The sequence below is a fragment of the Sphaerodactylus townsendi genome, linkage group LG02 (assembly GCF_021028975.2).
Source record: "Sphaerodactylus townsendi isolate TG3544 linkage group LG02, MPM_Stown_v2.3, whole genome shotgun sequence".
Classification (NCBI taxonomy): domain Eukaryota; kingdom Metazoa; phylum Chordata; class Lepidosauria; order Squamata; family Sphaerodactylidae; genus Sphaerodactylus; species Sphaerodactylus townsendi.
Window position 1 is genome coordinate 67305954 of NC_059426.1, and position 16875 is coordinate 67322828.

A 16875-nucleotide genomic window follows, 5' to 3' on the forward strand; every position below is an offset into this window, starting at 1 on the left:
CGCTAGAAGACCCCCTAGTCATACATGGACCATCAATAACAGACCCATAGAACAAGTTAACCAGTTCAAATATTTGGGCATAACTCTTACTAGCAACCTTAATTGGGCAGTACATAGGAAATTAGCACTCGCTGCAGCTAACAACAGTGCCCTAGCAATTCAGCGTTTCTTTTTCACTGTGGGCCACCAGTATATACCATCCGCATTGAAGGTGTTCAATGCTAAATGCAGCTCTCAGCTCCTCTATGGAGCACCTATTTGGATCGGAGCTATAAACAAAAATATAAACACAGCCCAGTCCCGTTTCTTCCACAAAATTATGGGCTTACCAAATTGTGCTTCATATGCAGCCCTATGTTTAGAACTCGGGCAAATATCATACGCCACGATGGCTCGGTTATTGAGAACTGTCAGATACTGGCTAATGCATCCACTATTTGCAGGATCACTCCAGTTTGTTACACCCTCATGCTTTCCGACTACGTAAGTAAAATTCTAGGTGGTTGAAACTTACGAGGGAAAAATCAACACTCTTTGGTTTTTTTTCATTAGAGTCGTTAGTCCCTCTTTCCCTATCAGAAGCATATATAGCTGCTTGAAAACTAAGCTATTAGGAACAAGAGTATCGGGATATGATAACAGCTGCGTAGGGAAAACGTGTTCCCCCCCCCGGACCCCAAGGCTTATTCCAATTGAACAAGGACACATGGCCACCATTTACAGTGTGGGATCACCAACCCTAAATTAAGAAGAGCTTTAACACTGGCCAGATCCACCCTAACGCCTTCTATGCTGCTCTATGGCAGATATCAACAAATTGATAAACAGAGGGAGGCTGCGTCCATGCAATATGGGCTGTGGTGGAGACACTCGATCATACCCTCTCTTCATTGTGTGTTATTTGCAAAAATCAGAATGTCACAATCTGCACTTATCCCATTTCTGTATAACAATCTAACTGATGCTCTTAAGATACCTATGCTTTTGAACAACATGGATCCCACAGTGTGTGAGAATGTAGCAAAATTTCTGCTAACAATAATAGACGTAAGTCTAGATGAATACCAACCAATGTCTATGTATTATGACCACATATAGCCAGCAGTAATTTTTCTAGCTTCTGTCAGTATCCGATGACGTTTAAGTGAGTTAACTTAGCTGAAGGAATGTCCTATAGTTACAGAAGGACCATGTATATATTTTAGTATTTAGTATTTTAGTACCAGTGTCTATAATTGTGAGCAATAATGGGCAAATTTTGTATGCTGATTTTGTATGTTTATTTTATGCCAATAAAGGCTTGTGACTGACTATAACTCTGTGGCTGGCATTGAATGCCTTCCTGAGAATTGCTGCTGGTCTCACCTGGATCATGCTGGCATGTTCTCTTACATAGAAGCAAGCACAGAATTCTTTTTGCCACTAGCTATGGCAGGAGGAATACCGTTGCGCTAGCCAAGGGCAGGATACCCATTTCAGGACTTGACACTGTCGGATGACAAGATCCTTTAAACCCATTGTGCCCCCTTAACTCTGTGGTGGTGGAAAGTGCTGTTAAGTCAGAGCTGACTTATAGGGCCCATAGGGTTTTCAAGGCAAGAGATGTTCCAAAGTGGCTTGCTATTGCTTGCCTCAGAGTGGGCTGAGAGAGTTCTGAGAGAACTGTTACTGGCCCAAGGTCACCCAGCAGTTTCATGTGGAATGCAGACTTAAAATGTTTTGTATGGTGGCAATGGTGGGAAAGGAACTTGCAGAAGCCTTGGCCTGTAAGAGCTGTTTTTGTTCCACAATCATCTCTTTGGCAGCTTGTCAGATTTTCATTCCACTGTCCCACCAAGAACTCAGAACCATGTTAAGAAACCATGTCCTAACAGACCACCTCATCAAGCATCCTGGTGGCTAGTATGTGAAGTCCACAAGCATTCCGTGTATTGCTAACCCTCAGCAGCACATGAGATGAAAAGCTGCAGATTTAAGGAGTGCATGTTTTGTATTTGGCCAAGAAAATCCATCTGGCAGTCCTGGCTGTTAAAAGTGTATGTTCCTTTCATCCTGGTGAAATGGTTGTGACAGGTTTATAACTTGCAAAGAGCCCCAGAGCTGCAAAATTTGCCTGCAGGGAAAAAGTCAGGGCTTCTTATTTGCATGTAGAGTATGAACACTTTAAATGGATCATTGCTGACTTTAGCAGTTATTTGAAACATTTCTTGACAAATCACTGTAACCAAGCCCATTTTAAAAACAGCCAAATTATGACCCTAACCCAGAGTTCTGGGATTTTCCTGTCCTTGGGTGAGTCTTTTAACTCTGGGAAGAGGAACATGTCCTTGTATATTACGAAACTTGAGGATGATCTAACTATATAGTTTATAAGAACTGTTACCTGGGAATATGTGTTAATGATATTGGCAATAATAAAAATATTACACCTACATATTAAAGTTGTGCAATATTAATGCCACAGTTCTATTTTCTGGTAAGGTAAGATGAATAAGATTGCAGTACCTCGGGCTGGTATAAAACAATCTATAGTACCACCATAAGCAGAGTGAGACCCTTTTAAGCCCATTGACTTGAATGGCGCATCTCTGCTTACTACACTGAGCTTCCATCCAGAAAGTTCTCCCAAAGGCACCAATGTCAGACAGTGGCTTGGCTTCGATGCAGTAAGTCCAGATTCAAATCTTTGCTGGAGGGTGACCTTGCACAAAGTTTCTCCCAGTGTACCCTACCTCATAGGGTTCTTGTGATTCTAAAATGCAGGTATGAGTTCCACCAGCTCATATACCTCTACAACATAGATGTTGAACACATAACTTTTTTCCTAACATGCATGGGAATGCTATGTAAAAGAAGCAGTAGCAGGGCCCTGTGGAAAGGTAAGCAATCCCAGCTCCTTGGGAAAAGAGCAGAGGACAAATATACCAAATTAAGAAATGTAACTGAATGTTTGATATATATGATGTATTGACAGTCTTACTGGTAAGCCAGACCACTCTTAGGCCCTCCTTTCCACTCCTAGGGAAAAGGGAAGGCAAAAGAAATATTGCAGAAGTCTGGCCAGCCATGACCAAGGGACTCCAGTCCTACTACGATTCTGTGACACTTATCTAATTGCTAATGCCAGGCCTTGCAATATTGGGATGTAGATGGATGCTCTTCCCTTGGTGCACATTGGATCATGGCCACCTGTAGCTTTCAGTTCAGTACTGGAAGTTCAGACTGTGTGTGTGTGAAACCCTACTCTTTTTCTTACTATGTGACCATGGCCAGGAGTGAGGCATGGCAAAGGTGAAAGCACTTGCTAGAAGCTTAACAGCTGCTTTCTTTCCAGCAGGTTGCTGAAGGAGTTGGGAATTAAGAAGATGTCTTGGCCTCATTGACCTGAGCAATTACACATCAGTCTCAGATCTGAATTGTCTTTAATGTGTTCTTGATCTCCAGACCATATAAACACAAAAGGGTTGGATCCAAAGATCAATCCCTCTTAATGGAAGGCACATCCATCAACAGAAGAAAACTCTTCTGCTTCCTCTTTTCCACTGAGGTCCCTGAAATGGTCCCATTTCCAAGAAGCTGAATTTGGGGGAAATCAGTACACTCTGACAGAAGCGTCAGGGCAGAAATGTCCATATAATTAATGGAAGCGCCTCCCGTTAATGAAAAATTTAGTCTGGATCCAACCCATGGTCCTATATGTGGCTTTTGCAGGAAACATGTATATATGCAGGGAAGATATTTGGACTGCTTGATACTGGATGGCAGGCCCTTAATGCAAGCCTAATGTGTATCTGCACTGTTCTTCCTTGCAAGTGCATGGCTGAAGGTCTTGGAACAGATCAGATGGGTAGCAGTGCCCCCTGGTGCTAGTGGAAAGCGGATCACTGTCACTGTTGAGGCCTTTCTAAACAAAAATTTATATTACTTGACAGCAACAAGCAATGGCGAGCCTGATCTATATATGTGGAAGAATGAGCTGGCATAATAGACTATACTATTTCAAGCTTTAAGGTGAAGGATGCCAATGTTGATGACATGGCTACGTAAAAAAAATCACTGCAATTTTTAAAAATATGATCACATTGTGTGCAGTTTTCTGTTGGCAGAGAGGTGTTAGAATAATATATATGACATTATTGAACAACAGGACTCCCACCTGCATTTTGAAATGATATGTTCAGCACCCCCACCCCCCACCCCCAGGGTTCTAGAACTTCATTCTTCACCCTGCAGAAGGGTAGACAGTTTTCTAAACCATGTTATTCCTGCATTTGCAACAAACATGTAACCACCAGGGGGTGTTGCTGCATCAGCAGACAGAATATCTCACTGGGACTTTCCACCAAAGTCCTTGCAACAAGGCACAATGGAAAAAAACCCCCAAATTTCACAAATGTCAGATAATTCTCTATTTCCAACCTTCTTTTTCTTCCCACAGTAATCTCCTTCTGCATATTCAGAAAGCCAGTGTGGCCAGCTGGCTAGACAGGAGGGGTAATCAGCTGATGCTCACTTAAAAACTTGATTTATTTATTTACTTCATTTTCATTCCAGCCTTTCCCCAAGGAGCTCTTGGCAAGGTGCATTGGTTTTCTCGCCTGCATTTTACTCTCACAACAACCCTGTGAGGTAAGTTAGGCTGAGAGAAAGTAACTGGGCCATGGTCATGTCAGGATTAGTAAAATGGATGACAGAAACAAAATGGATGAATGTATGTTCAGATTCCAACAGAAAGCATCATAAAGTTAGAAGTCATGTAAAGTTCAAATGACAGGCTTCAGTAAAAAGTAACAAGCGTAGATCTTTGAAGGGATTGGTGGAAAGTTATGGACCAATCGGCGGCTTGTTGCTGAGGCAGGATAATGTATCCAATGTATGAGACTGAGCCTAAGCTGGATTTGGGAACCTTTATATGTAACCTCCTACTCTGCATATTTCTTCTTCTGTAATGAGCTGTCTGTAGAGAAAGCTGTGTGCTTGGAAAGCTGTGTGATGTATATAGATTAGAAGTGTTCTGTATAGCTAGATTAGTTTATATTTGTAGTCTTGTATATCTTGCAACTTATTAAGTGAAGGCCTTCCAATGGAAAGAAGAACATGTTGAAGAGTGTTTATTTCCATGAGTGAAGAAGGTTCCTGTTGTGTGCAAGAAGACTACACCACTCTCTCTCTCCTTGCCATGAGTTCTACCGTTGCGTTAAATTACCTCTGCCGACAGGTCATCCTATGAGCTGTCATGGTAAAGTAGGGGCTTTAACCTGGGTTTCTCTGATCCAACCACTATACCAATTCAGACGCAAAGAAGAAAGCATCACAAGACAGGCCGGGAGTTAAAGATCTCTGCTGAAGCAATGGAAGAGGTTGGATGGCATGTGTCTGTGGACAAGGGTTGCTGGGTCTCCCCAGACACAGGCTGGGAATGTGGGTGGGGTAGGGTTGCCAGGTCCAGGTTGGGAAACTCCTAGAGATTTGGGGATGGAGCCTGGGGAGGACAAGGCCCTCAGTGGGGTACACCTTCCAAATTGGTCATTTTCTTCATGAGAACTGATCTCTGTAGTCTGGTTATGAGTTGATTCCGAGCTCCCACCTGGAGGCTGGCAACCCTACTTTGGACTATTCAGTTTTGAGTACTCATAGGCAGAAGATCTACTTGTAGGAGAACAGGGGGACATAGTTCTTTCCTCCATCTCTTGATGACGTAGCCAAAGAAAGCAGGTTCTCATGGAAGACAGCTAGGTCTATAATTAATGCAAAGGAAGGTGCCATTAGAAGAAGCAGATGGGGCATTTTGGTATTTATCCTGCATAGACGGGGCGGGGGGGGGGTGTGTTAGTCAGACCTTGACTGATACCTGCAGCCACTGCTCCCACCCTCCATGCCTATTTATTGTACTTAGCATTGAGGTCGCCAAAAAAAAAGACCTGTAACCCTTTTGTGGCTGTGCCAATAGAAAACTCTTACCTGCTCCTTTGCAGAGCTCGCTTTATGGGCCTCATAGGATCCATTGCTGATCAATGTCTTCAATGTCAAGAGTTTGTGGATGAGGCCTGCAGCTGACAGCCAGTGCTAAGACTTTTTCCTGGGCAGGATGGCCCACTAGATTACACACTGGCCCAATCTGAAATCTACCACCAAGCTCTAGAAGCTAAACTATTAGATTAACCCAAGTTTGGAAGATAGATTAATTTGGTTTCTTAGCAGCAACCATGAAGGCCTCTCTCTCCCTCCTGTCTGCCTGTTCCTCTCAGTCTAGCACTGCTCCTGAAAATGGGCCTCACTTTTTCCCCAGCTCTGTTCTTTCTCTGTTGAGACTTGTCCGTTGCCTTGGAAATGCAAGCAAAGCATGCCTAATTGGCCACACAGCCCAGTAGGGGACAGCACTTGCTGCTAAACTGCTGTCCTGGAAAGAGAATGGAGATCTTGAATGTACCTGAAGGTGACCTACAAGTGATGTGAGGCTGCTAGCACCAGAAATAGTAAACTGTGGTGTCCAACTTGGAGCCCTCCAAAATGTGCCTATTACTGCTATGCAAAGTCTTGGAAGGCACTACCTATATCTGCCTCTGTGACAGCAGGTGAAGCATCCATGTAGCATGGGGTTTGTTCGTATGTACCATCAGTGCCTGGGGGCAATGAAGAAGATGAGTTTGGATTTATATCCCCCATTTCTCTCCTATAAGGACACTCCTATAAGGGACTTACAAACTCCTTCATTCCCCCCACCCCCACAGCAGACACCTTGTAAGGTAGGTGGGGCTGAGAGAGTTCCAAAGAACTGTGACCACCCCAAGGTCACCCAGCAGACTTCATGTGGAGGAGCAGGGAAACAAATCCAGTTCATCAGATAAGAGTGCTGCTCATGTGGAGGAGTGGATAATAAAATCTGCATCTCCATATTAGAGTCCACCTGCTCTTAACCACTACACTATGCTGGGGCAAGCTAGACAGAAAATCTAAGGACTGGTCTACCCCTTCCTCATCTTATCATAATCTCTCCAGCAATGGTGCAGTCTTACATCACCAAAATCCCTGGCATATAATCACCCCACAGATGCAAGGAGGAAAGCTATGTGCCCACCCAAGCAACAAAATTTGCTCCCAATCACCTTTGTAGCTTAGCATACTAAGTCTTCAGTCAGTTACAGACCTCTCAAGTCTTGGTACTGAAGGACTTTGTGATGTTTCCTAGCCTTAGTCTTCAGAGTAGGGTTATAGAAAGTCCAAGTGACGGGCAGATTAGGATTTGTGTATCCTTCCTGTCCACTTCTCTTGTGCTGTCCTTTGAAGTGTAGATTGTTGCTCTTATGGAATCTTCCATCCTTCCAACACCATCTCTCTCTTTCTTCTCCACTTTACAACCAGGAGAGCAGCACATGTTTTCCTGCATCTCCATCCGTCCTAGTTTAAAATGCCATCTCTGTTTTATCCTGTCTAGAATGGGCCTCCTTCTAATAGAGGACTCCTATTAGTTTACTCTCCTGACCTGGATGGACCAGACTAGCCTGATCTCATCATATCTGAGAAGCTAAGCAGGGTCAGCCCTGCCTAGAACTGGGAGGGAGGCCACCAAGGAATACCAGGGCTGCTATGCAGAGGAAGGCAATGGCAAACAGCCATGTTAGTCTCTTGCCTTGGAAAAACCCCATAAGAGATCGCCATAAGTCAGCTGTGAAATATGGTATACAGACACATTTGTTTATTAAGTTAAAAAGTTTCCGTATGAACTTCATTTCCTCAAACAACAAGCTAACACCCTTCCACTGGACCATGTGCCTTGTGCACTCTGCAAATTGTATCAAGTACTGTATAAACCCCAATCAGGATATCCATAGCTCAGTGCACCCCATGCTGGGGTTGTAGGGAAAGTGCACCCACACAGATAAGCCAGGGAGGGGTTTTCTACCTTGTGATGGGGCTGCTGCAACAATTTCCCCACTGCTCCCACTCTGTGTGTACTGCCTTGGCAAACGTGCTCCCCCACACTGTTGACAGCTAAAGCATAAGCCCTGCTGAAGGAAAGAGCTGGCACTCCATTACTATGCCACAAGCACAAGATCATGCTGGCATAACCTGTTTCTCTGCAAAGGGGGTGCACAGGGAACACAGCAGATGGTATTCATTACTAAGCAGAGGACTTTGACCCAAACCCAGCTTGGTTTCCTCCTTGTTTGCTAAATGGTAATTGTGGTGTACTCAGCAAAACTGCAACCATGGAGACTATGTTGAAATGCAGGGAGGATTTTGCTGCTCCAGAGAGCCTGGATTGCTCTCCACCCACACAGTCTCCTCCCTGCTTTGCCCCCCATTCTGCCCTCTAACCTATTTGCTGAGCTGCTCATCTGAAATCATAGCAGGTGATGGAAGAACTCATTGCCAAATGTCCAATTTTTTAAAAGTCCACTGACAACTTTCCTAGGTAGTTTGGCTAATCAAAGTTTCTATGCCATGCATGAATCTTTTGCGGACCATGCAACACAAACACACGCATACAGGCATCATGTCCTGCTTATGGATTTGTTTGGTGTAACTATGGACTCAGGGAGAGCCTGGCTCTGCCTTTCACAGTTGGTGCGTGTTGAGTCTGGCCGTAGCCCAGAAACCATTCAGAAAAGGGCTACCGTGTCCGTCTCTAACAACAAAGAATTTCACTTGCTTGGGGGTGGGCTTTAGAAATCTATAAAAACAGAAACTGCAAAGCAGCTCCATTCCCATCCTTTATCCTCTGAGCTCATTACTGCTGGGTCGAAGAGAACTTCTGCAAGATGGTGAGTCTTGCCATGACTGGTTAGCTTCCCTGAAGGTGAGGGAGAGCTAAAGCCTCACTCTAGTTAGTCATCAAGGCCATTCCATCTCTCCCTCTTGCCATCCTTGTGTCCTTCCTTTGTAAATGTCTGCCGTGTTAGATTTCTGTGTAGGGATTCATTTCATAACATTAAAGATATACAAAAGAGAGGAGGGAACCAACATATAAAGAAGAAGAAAAGAAGAAGAATTTGGATTTATCCCCCCTTCTCAACCATAAGGAGCCTCAAGGCAGCTTACAAATTCCTTTCCTCTCCCCACAACAGACACCTTGTGAGATAGGTGGCGCTGAGAGAGTTCTGAGAGAACTGTGACTGGCCCAAGGTCACCCAACAGGCATCATGTGTAGGAACGGGGAAACTAATCCAGTTCACCAGATAAGAGTCTGCTGCTCATGTGGAGGACTGGGGAATCAAACTGCTCTTAACCAATATACAATGCTGAGAGAATCAGTAGTAATATGGCAGGAAAGTTGTTTGTTTCTCCCCCTAATTTGTCTACCATTCGACTCAGTCTCAGTTCTAAAGAAGGAGCAATATTAACATACCATACGCTGAAATAGTTTAAGGGAACTTTGACTGTCTGCTGTGCCAGACAAAAGCTCAGAGTCTTTGTATCTTTGTATCTTTCTACTATGGAAACACAGGTCCAGTGGTGGGATCCAACCAGTTCTCACCACTTCTCTAGAAGTGGTTACTAATTTCTTCTGAGTGCCAAGAAGAGGTTACTAAAGCAGCCTCCCTGCCCAATAGGGACTGGAGGTGCGTGTATGCGGTGGCGCCACTGTTTGAATCCCCCCACCATCGGAACCTGTTATTGAATCCCCCCACCACTGCATAGGTCCATTTGATTGCTTTAAAAAAAGCTTTTGTGGCACAATGGAGTGCTGGGTTTAGAAAAGAGAGGCCTGGATTCAGATCCCTCCTCAGGCATTTAGTTGCGTTGTTGAAATTTCTACCTCTCAAGGTTGTTCTGAGAATAAATGTTTAAATCTAATATTTGCCACTAAAAATAACCATGCTGCTACTGAACAATGGCATATGTTGGCTGTAGTGCCGCTCTGAGGCCCCTTCCGCACGTGCAGAATAATGCACTTTCAATCGGCTTTCAATCCACTTTGCAGCTGGATTTTACTGTGCGGAATAGCAACATCTACTTGCAAGCAATTGTGAAAGTGGATTGAGAGTGCATTATTCTGCATATGTGGAAGGGACCTCAAGTTTCTTGATTGAATTTCAGATTCAATGGACCTCAAAACCTGTAGCTCAGTAACAGAGCATTTGCTGTGCAGATCTTTCTCTGCCTGAGTTGCAGCAGACTTACCTGCTAGTCAGAACAGACAGTGGTGAATGTAATGGACCAATGGCACTGGGTTCATGGCAGCTTTCTATGTGCAGGCTTACAGCCTTTAAAACAGACAATTAATAAAACAGGATAATCTTCTGTATACCATCATAAGCTTCTCGAAGGGCTGGGGTGGGATACCAATATGATAAAATAATAAAAAAAGAAGTAATTAAAAAGTAAACACATGGCTTCTTTTTTACAATAATCATGCAACTGGAAAAGAGTGTTTTGGCTAGGTGAGAAGATGTAAAGGGAAATGGGCCTGGGTGAGGAGAGTGTAAGTCAAGAATCTCCTTAGTCACAGCAAAAAGTTTTTTTTAAAGTCTATTAGTGCTGATTTTGCATGTTAAAAGTACTTTCCAGAACCGCAAAGGTTGGGGACCTTTGGGAATGCCTCTCCATTGCTCCAGTGGCTTCTGCTGCTGAGATACCTCCTTGGCAGCAGAACGAGACCATTTTTCCTTCCTTGCTGCTCTGAGCTGTCCCTTCAATGAATGGGTGCCTTCTGCCATCCCCCCCCCCCGAAGTGGAATTAAAAACATGAAGGGAGAAACCTTGCAAAAAAACGTGAGAAACCTTGCAGAGAAGTGGCATGTGAAGGCGCTGTGGACAGGAAGACAGCGATTCCCTTGAAAATGCAAGGAGTTTAGAAGGGGGAAGGGGGGTTAGAGCACTGCCATTCCCTCACACATGCAGGGATTTTAGACAGGGGTGGTTGGTGGGCGAGGGCACCGATTCCCAGTTCCTGTTAGCCCTCACCACACCCCAGAACGCCTCCGCATGGCCGCCCGCTCGGTGCGTCGTACGCCCCCATCCCCTTGGCGCTACGCCTCTGAGGGAACTTATAAAAGCTGGGAGAAAGAAGGTTTGATGCTTTTATCTTGAATTAACTGTTGTGAAAGAACTGTATGCAACCCCTTTAAGACTGGGGGAAGATACTTTTTTTCTTGTCCTAATAAAGAAAACCCAAGCCCATCATCACTCTCAAAACCTGCGGTGGAAGTGACAACATTTTGTAGTCCTAGGCTGTCATCACTTCTAAATAGTGATTGGTTTGTCTTTCTTTTTCAGCGTGAGTGCATTTCTGTCCATGTTGGCCAGGCTGGTGTGCAGATTGGCAATGCATGCTGGGAGCTGTACTGTCTGGAGCATGGGATCCAGCCAGATGGGCAGATGCCCAGTGACAAAACCATTGGAGGTGGAGATGATTCCTTTAATACTTTCTTCAGTGAAACAGGAGCTGGGAAGCACGTCCCTAGGGCTGTTTTTGTGGACCTGGAACCTACTGTAATTGGTGAGTATCACATCACAAGAGATTGCGCTAAGAATGGCTTCTCTGCGCTCTTGTAAGGTACTTCTCTGAATTCAAAGATGGTCCAAGTTATTTTAGTGCTTCTGCGGTGATTAAAAAACAGAACAATAAATCAACTACTAAACAATTCTTTAGTAGTCTCCTGGAAAACAGCTGCCTGCGTCAGGCTTCTCCACACTGCCTAATGGGTATCACAAACTCTGTCTGATTTTGCCTAAATAAAACAAATTACATGCTACCCATTTTCTAATGGGAAAGCCCTTGAAAGCACAGTACTATGAAAATCAGTAGAAGATATGGGATGTGCATGCAAATTTGAGGGCCTCCTAAGAGAAAATCATGCTACGCCTTAAAGGTGCTTCCCAGTAGCAGCATTTTAGACTATATCAAGCTGGGCTCAAGCCTGAACTGGGTGTAGGCCACCCCCAACGGTTCCTTTCAGTTATACTTTATAAGCCATAAGAAATTTAGAATCTGGACTCCTTCTCTACATTGTTTATGATGCAGATGTTATTTACCTAATATCTGCACATTGCATCAATTGTATAATGGCTTTGCGCTGCTACTTTTGTCAATAGACACATGAGAAGAAAAACTGTGTTGCCATGAGTCTGTGTATCAACTACATGTTTACAGTATAGTGAAGCGCTCAGATCCAAACAGTAAACTGGCATGTCTGCAGGAACAATTACTTTCCTGGTATCTACATTTCCTGGTGTTCAGAGCCAGACTCTGGGCCAAGTTCTCTTGTACTGTTGCATTAAGAGGTATAACGTGTAATGCAAGTGTTTTATCTGTGCTGTGGAGCCAATGAATGAAACTGGGCCACAAGGGACCTGACCGATTTAAGTTTACTTGTGTAGCAAAGCGGTGGAAAAAAAATAACCCATTTTGGTGTAGATCATTATGGGCTTGGAGTTGCCATACATGCAAAATTTTAAATGACTATGTATTGCATGCCACAAGTGTGGCTCAAAATGATAGCAACAGATTAAAAAACAACTTAAACCCATTGCTGTAGTTCATGCCTTTCTCCAATGAATTTGCTTGTATTGGTTCATTCCTGAGTATCTCTTCTCTGGTTATGTGTGTTGGGAAGTTGGCTATGAATTCTCAGCATCTCTTAGAAAGAAGACTATGTATCTTGCCTATGGCCATGACATGAAGCTCAGTTCCTAGCAAGCCAGTCTTGGGCCAGAGCAGTCCTTGCAGATACAGAAAAACAGAAGGCACATTTCAAAAGGATAGGATGAGACAAAAGAGACTTTCAGTATGTGAACAAGTTGACCAATTGTATATTATGAATTCTAGATGAGGTTCGGACTGGCACGTATCGTCAACTCTTCCACCCAGAACAACTGATCACTGGAAAGGAAGATGCTGCCAATAACTATGCCCGTGGGCATTATACCATTGGAAAGGAGATAATTGACTTGGTGTTGGACAGGATCCGGAAGCTGGTAACTGGATTTAATAGTATGGGGATGGGAAGAACTTGGGATCTGGAAGGAGCCCTGGTCTATCACTCAGTGAACTTATAGTGTAGATAATTAATGTCTAGTACACGTGCCTCAGTTTCCAATGGCTTATTAAGTTGTGGAGTGGAGAAAGATCAGTACATAGAATGGCATTTGTCTCTGCTGAGGCAAGAGCAGAGACAATTGAGACCCAATTGTTATCCGCCAGTAGGAACCAACATTAATCTCTTCAATGAAATTTTGTAAGAATAAATCAATCAATTCAACATTATTGGGTATCACAAACTCATTTATTTATTTGAAGTACAGAGAAGAAAGCTCTGACCTCAATAGCCCAAGTTAGTTTCATCTCATATCTCAAAAGTTAAGCAGAGTCATCCCTGGCAAGTATTTGGATGGGAGACCTCCAAGGAATATCTAGATTGTGATATGGAAGCAGGCAATGGCAAACCACCTCTGAACATCTCTTGCCATGCAAACCCCACCAGGGACTGCCATAAGTCAGATGTGACTTGGCGGCAAAAAACAAAACAAACAGAGAAGAATGTAAAAACTGAAATTACTCCTGGATTAGTGACTCTGATGAGATTTTCCTTTAGTTTTGAGGCCATCTGTATTCTTCTAGATCATGTTCTGCTGAACGTGACATATGGAACCACTAAAAGTATGGCAATGACAGGAGTTTCAGAATCTTTGCCGGAAAGTCTTTGAGACAGAAATGTTAAATATATTTCTCACTTGATGTATGATGTTAAATGAGGGAAAATTTATTTACTTATATTAGTCATCTTAATGTTGAAAATTATAGTTCCAGCAGCACCATAAACAGCTGCATATCCCATACTATTTAAAAATGACTTAATTTAATAGAGTGTAGTCGACCCACGTGGTCAGCGTAAGAACGAGACGAGACGCGGAGATAACATCGCGGCCCTTCCCCAGGCGACGGTGAGCAGGGTGGAGGTTCGAGGATTCCCGGGTTTCGGCACCAGCTTGTAGTCGACCCACGTGGTCAGCGTAAGAACGAGACGAGACGCGGAGATAACATCTGGTGGAGATCGCCAGCAGCGGGAGCCCGGAGGTCCGTGTTCCTAGCGAGTCTCCCGCGTGCTGGTTCCTGGCACCTTTTATTGTTATTCTATCGGGGGCGTGTAGGAGGGAGGACCGGGGGGAGTTCCGGGAGAGCTGGCCGGGGAAGCGGGGAGGAGTCAGGGGAGATCATCATGTGATGCATGATCTCACCTGGCCTACGTGCTTGAGGAGCGTAATGGCGATCTGGAGCCTAATCCTGACCTGGGGGCAAGACCATTGTCCCTGCGCCCGGTGACTGAGCCAGACAGTTCATGACCCGTGACTCATAGGGGGATGAGGAGTGGGGGTGCGGTGCGACCAGAAGGCCGTAGGTCCGTTGGCGTCCCAACGTTCTACCACGGTGCTGCTGGGTCAGCAGTGCATTACTACAATAGAGAGTTTAAGAATTCACATAATGTTGGTCAGGGGCCTATCTACTTGAAATGGTGCAGTTGGAGGCTGGTGAACGGGGCTCGACCCATTCACAATCTCCACATGGAGATTGCTAATGGAGCTGGCTGGCTTGTCCTGCCACATCTCCACGTGGAGGTCAAGTGTGGGGCCAGCCCCATGCCAGACCTCCTCTATGCCACTGAGTACTTGTATCTGTGTTGACTAAAGAGAAGGAAAAGAATGGACACAATCCAAGACAATGCACTGAAAGCAGTAGGATGGAATTTAGGCCAAAATCCTCTGCTCATTTGTTTGGGAATAAATACTACTGACCGTTGTAATCTCACATATAGCAAACCTCACTGAAGGAGCTTACTTCCAAATAAACATACATAAGTTTGGGTTATTAGTCATCACTAATTTAGGTGTAATTAACTTCAACTGGATTATGCCTAATGTGTTCAGAAGAAAATGGAGGTATGTGAAAAAGAATAAGTAGAGACTTCTATATACATAGTGGCAAATTCTTTGAAGTACAAGATTTTTCTAGAATGAAAAATTCTTCCTACAGACTTGTTGGTCAGAAATAGTATTGAATTCCAATGCTTAAATTCAAGGATTTAATGATGGAGCTCCTTGAGGAATTCAGAAAGAGAAAGATTGAGTAAAACTCTAGAACACTTCAACCCACCACTCCTTAATTCATTTCCTTCTTTTATTTCCTGTTCCATAGGCTGACCAATGCACGGGGCTCCAAGGATTCCTCATCTTCCACAGCTTTGGGGGAGGCACCGGCTCGGGCTTCACCTCTCTACTGATGGAACGACTTTCTGTTGACTATGGCAAGAAGTCCAAGCTGGAATTCTCCATTTATCCTGCCCCTCAGATATCAACAGCTGTCGTGGAGCCCTACAACTCCATCCTCACCACACACACCACCCTTGAGCATTCAGATTGTGCTTTCATGGTGGACAATGAAGCCATCTATGATATCTGCCGCAGGAACCTGGACATTGAACGCCCAACCTACACAAACCTGAATAGGCTGATAGGCCAGATTGTGTCCTCCATCACTGCCTCTCTGCGCTTTGATGGAGCTCTGAATGTAGATCTGACAGAGTTTCAGACCAACTTAGTGCCCTACCCACGCATCCACTTCCCTCTAGCCACTTATGCCCCAGTCATCTCTGCAGAGAAGGCCTATCATGAGCAATTGTCTGTGGCTGAGATCACAAATGCTTGTTTTGAGCCAGCCAATCAGATGGTGAAATGTGACCCCCGCCATGGCAAATACATGGCTTGCTGCCTTTTGTACAGGGGTGATGTAGTACCCAAGGATGTCAATGCTGCTATTGCTACCATTAAAACAAAGCGCACAATCCAGTTTGTAGACTGGTGTCCCACAGGCTTCAAGGTGGGCATCAACTACCAGCCCCCCACTGTAGTTCCTGGAGGAGACCTTGCCAAGGTGCAGCGAGCAGTCTGTATGCTGAGCAACACCACCGCCATTGCTGAGGCCTGGGCCCGCCTGGACCACAAGTTTGATCTGATGTATGCCAAGAGGGCCTTTGTCCACTGGTATGTGGGGGAAGGCATGGAAGAAGGGGAGTTCTCTGAGGCTCGGGAAGACATGGCTGCCCTGGAGAAGGACTATGAAGAGGTGGGAACAGATAGTATTGAGGGAGAAGGAGAAGAAGAAGAAGGCGATGAGTACTAGTGCAGCCATGATGTGGGAATAAGTATTTGCATTTCTCTAGCCCGCAGGGAGTCTCCTCCCAAAATAAAATATTCCACAAATTCATGGTTTTGTTGTCTATTGATTCACTCCTTAAACAACTTTTCTTTAGCTATCTGTTACCATTTCTTCCAGACAAATGACACTTCACAACTGGGAGGTCTGATCCAAGGAAAACAACCACATTGCTCACTGTAACTTGTAACTTCACCCAATTAAAAAAATCTGAAGAAAGCCATAAGAATTAAATTGGTATAAATTCAATATGCATTTAAAGTATAAATAGGTTGCTGCTAATTACTTGAATGGATACTGGTTAAAGTGGGATGAATGTACTACTTGTGATTGTGGAAGATAACTTCACTGTCACGAAGTCTAACTGGATTCTGCTGAATTCATGTTTTTGTTTCTAGAAAACCAGAAGAATCCACACATGAAGGAACATGAGGTGGGAATGAAATGTTAAATTTCTGAGAAGTTAGAATGGATTGTACCACTTCAGATCAGAGCTGTGGGGACATATCAAAGAAAATATAAGACTTTTCTAGTTTCCCCACCAGGTCACTGGAATAGACAAAGCTATGACCAACCCAAATAATATCAAACATATTTTGAAGTCAGAAGTTATAAAATAGTGTGACAGGTAAGTATAAACTTGGATGGCAGAAGTTAAAGGTGAGAATGGAACAATATGAACCAAGAACTATCAAATAAGATGTTAACTCACACTTTCCCAA

General features: G+C 44.1%; 1 protein-coding gene and 1 long non-coding RNA gene across 2 annotated transcripts in view; both read left to right on the plus strand.

The window, feature by feature from the left end:
* The window catches only part of LOC125427495, a 15966-nt gene extending 10886 nt beyond the window's left edge, over positions 1-5080 (plus strand). The window contains exon 4 of the long non-coding RNA XR_007243695.1: positions 4555-5080. This is a non-coding gene — a long non-coding RNA (uncharacterized LOC125427495). The remainder of the gene's footprint in view (positions 1-4554) is intronic.
* A 3596-nt stretch (positions 5081-8676) lies between these two features.
* On the plus strand, positions 8677-16204 carry LOC125427490 (tubulin alpha-1D chain). Its single transcript, XM_048486986.1, has 4 exons — positions 8677-8765; positions 11221-11443; positions 12773-12921; positions 15137-16204. Exons 1-4 carry the CDS (start codon positions 8763-8765, stop codon positions 16118-16120), a joined length of 1359 nt encoding a protein of 452 aa, XP_048342943.1. The 5' UTR covers positions 8677-8762; the 3' UTR covers positions 16121-16204.
* Positions 16205-16875: the final 671 nt, after the last annotated feature.

Excerpts from the sequence above, each read along its gene's own strand:
- LOC125427490 (XM_048486986.1), top strand. Across the intron at positions 11,444-12,772 it reads CCTGGAACCTACTGTAATTG|ATGAGGTTCGGACTGGCACG; the intron begins GTGAGTATCACA and ends TATGAATTCTAG. Across the intron at positions 12,922-15,136 it reads TGGACAGGATCCGGAAGCTG|GCTGACCAATGCACGGGGCT; the intron begins GTAACTGGATTT and ends CCTGTTCCATAG.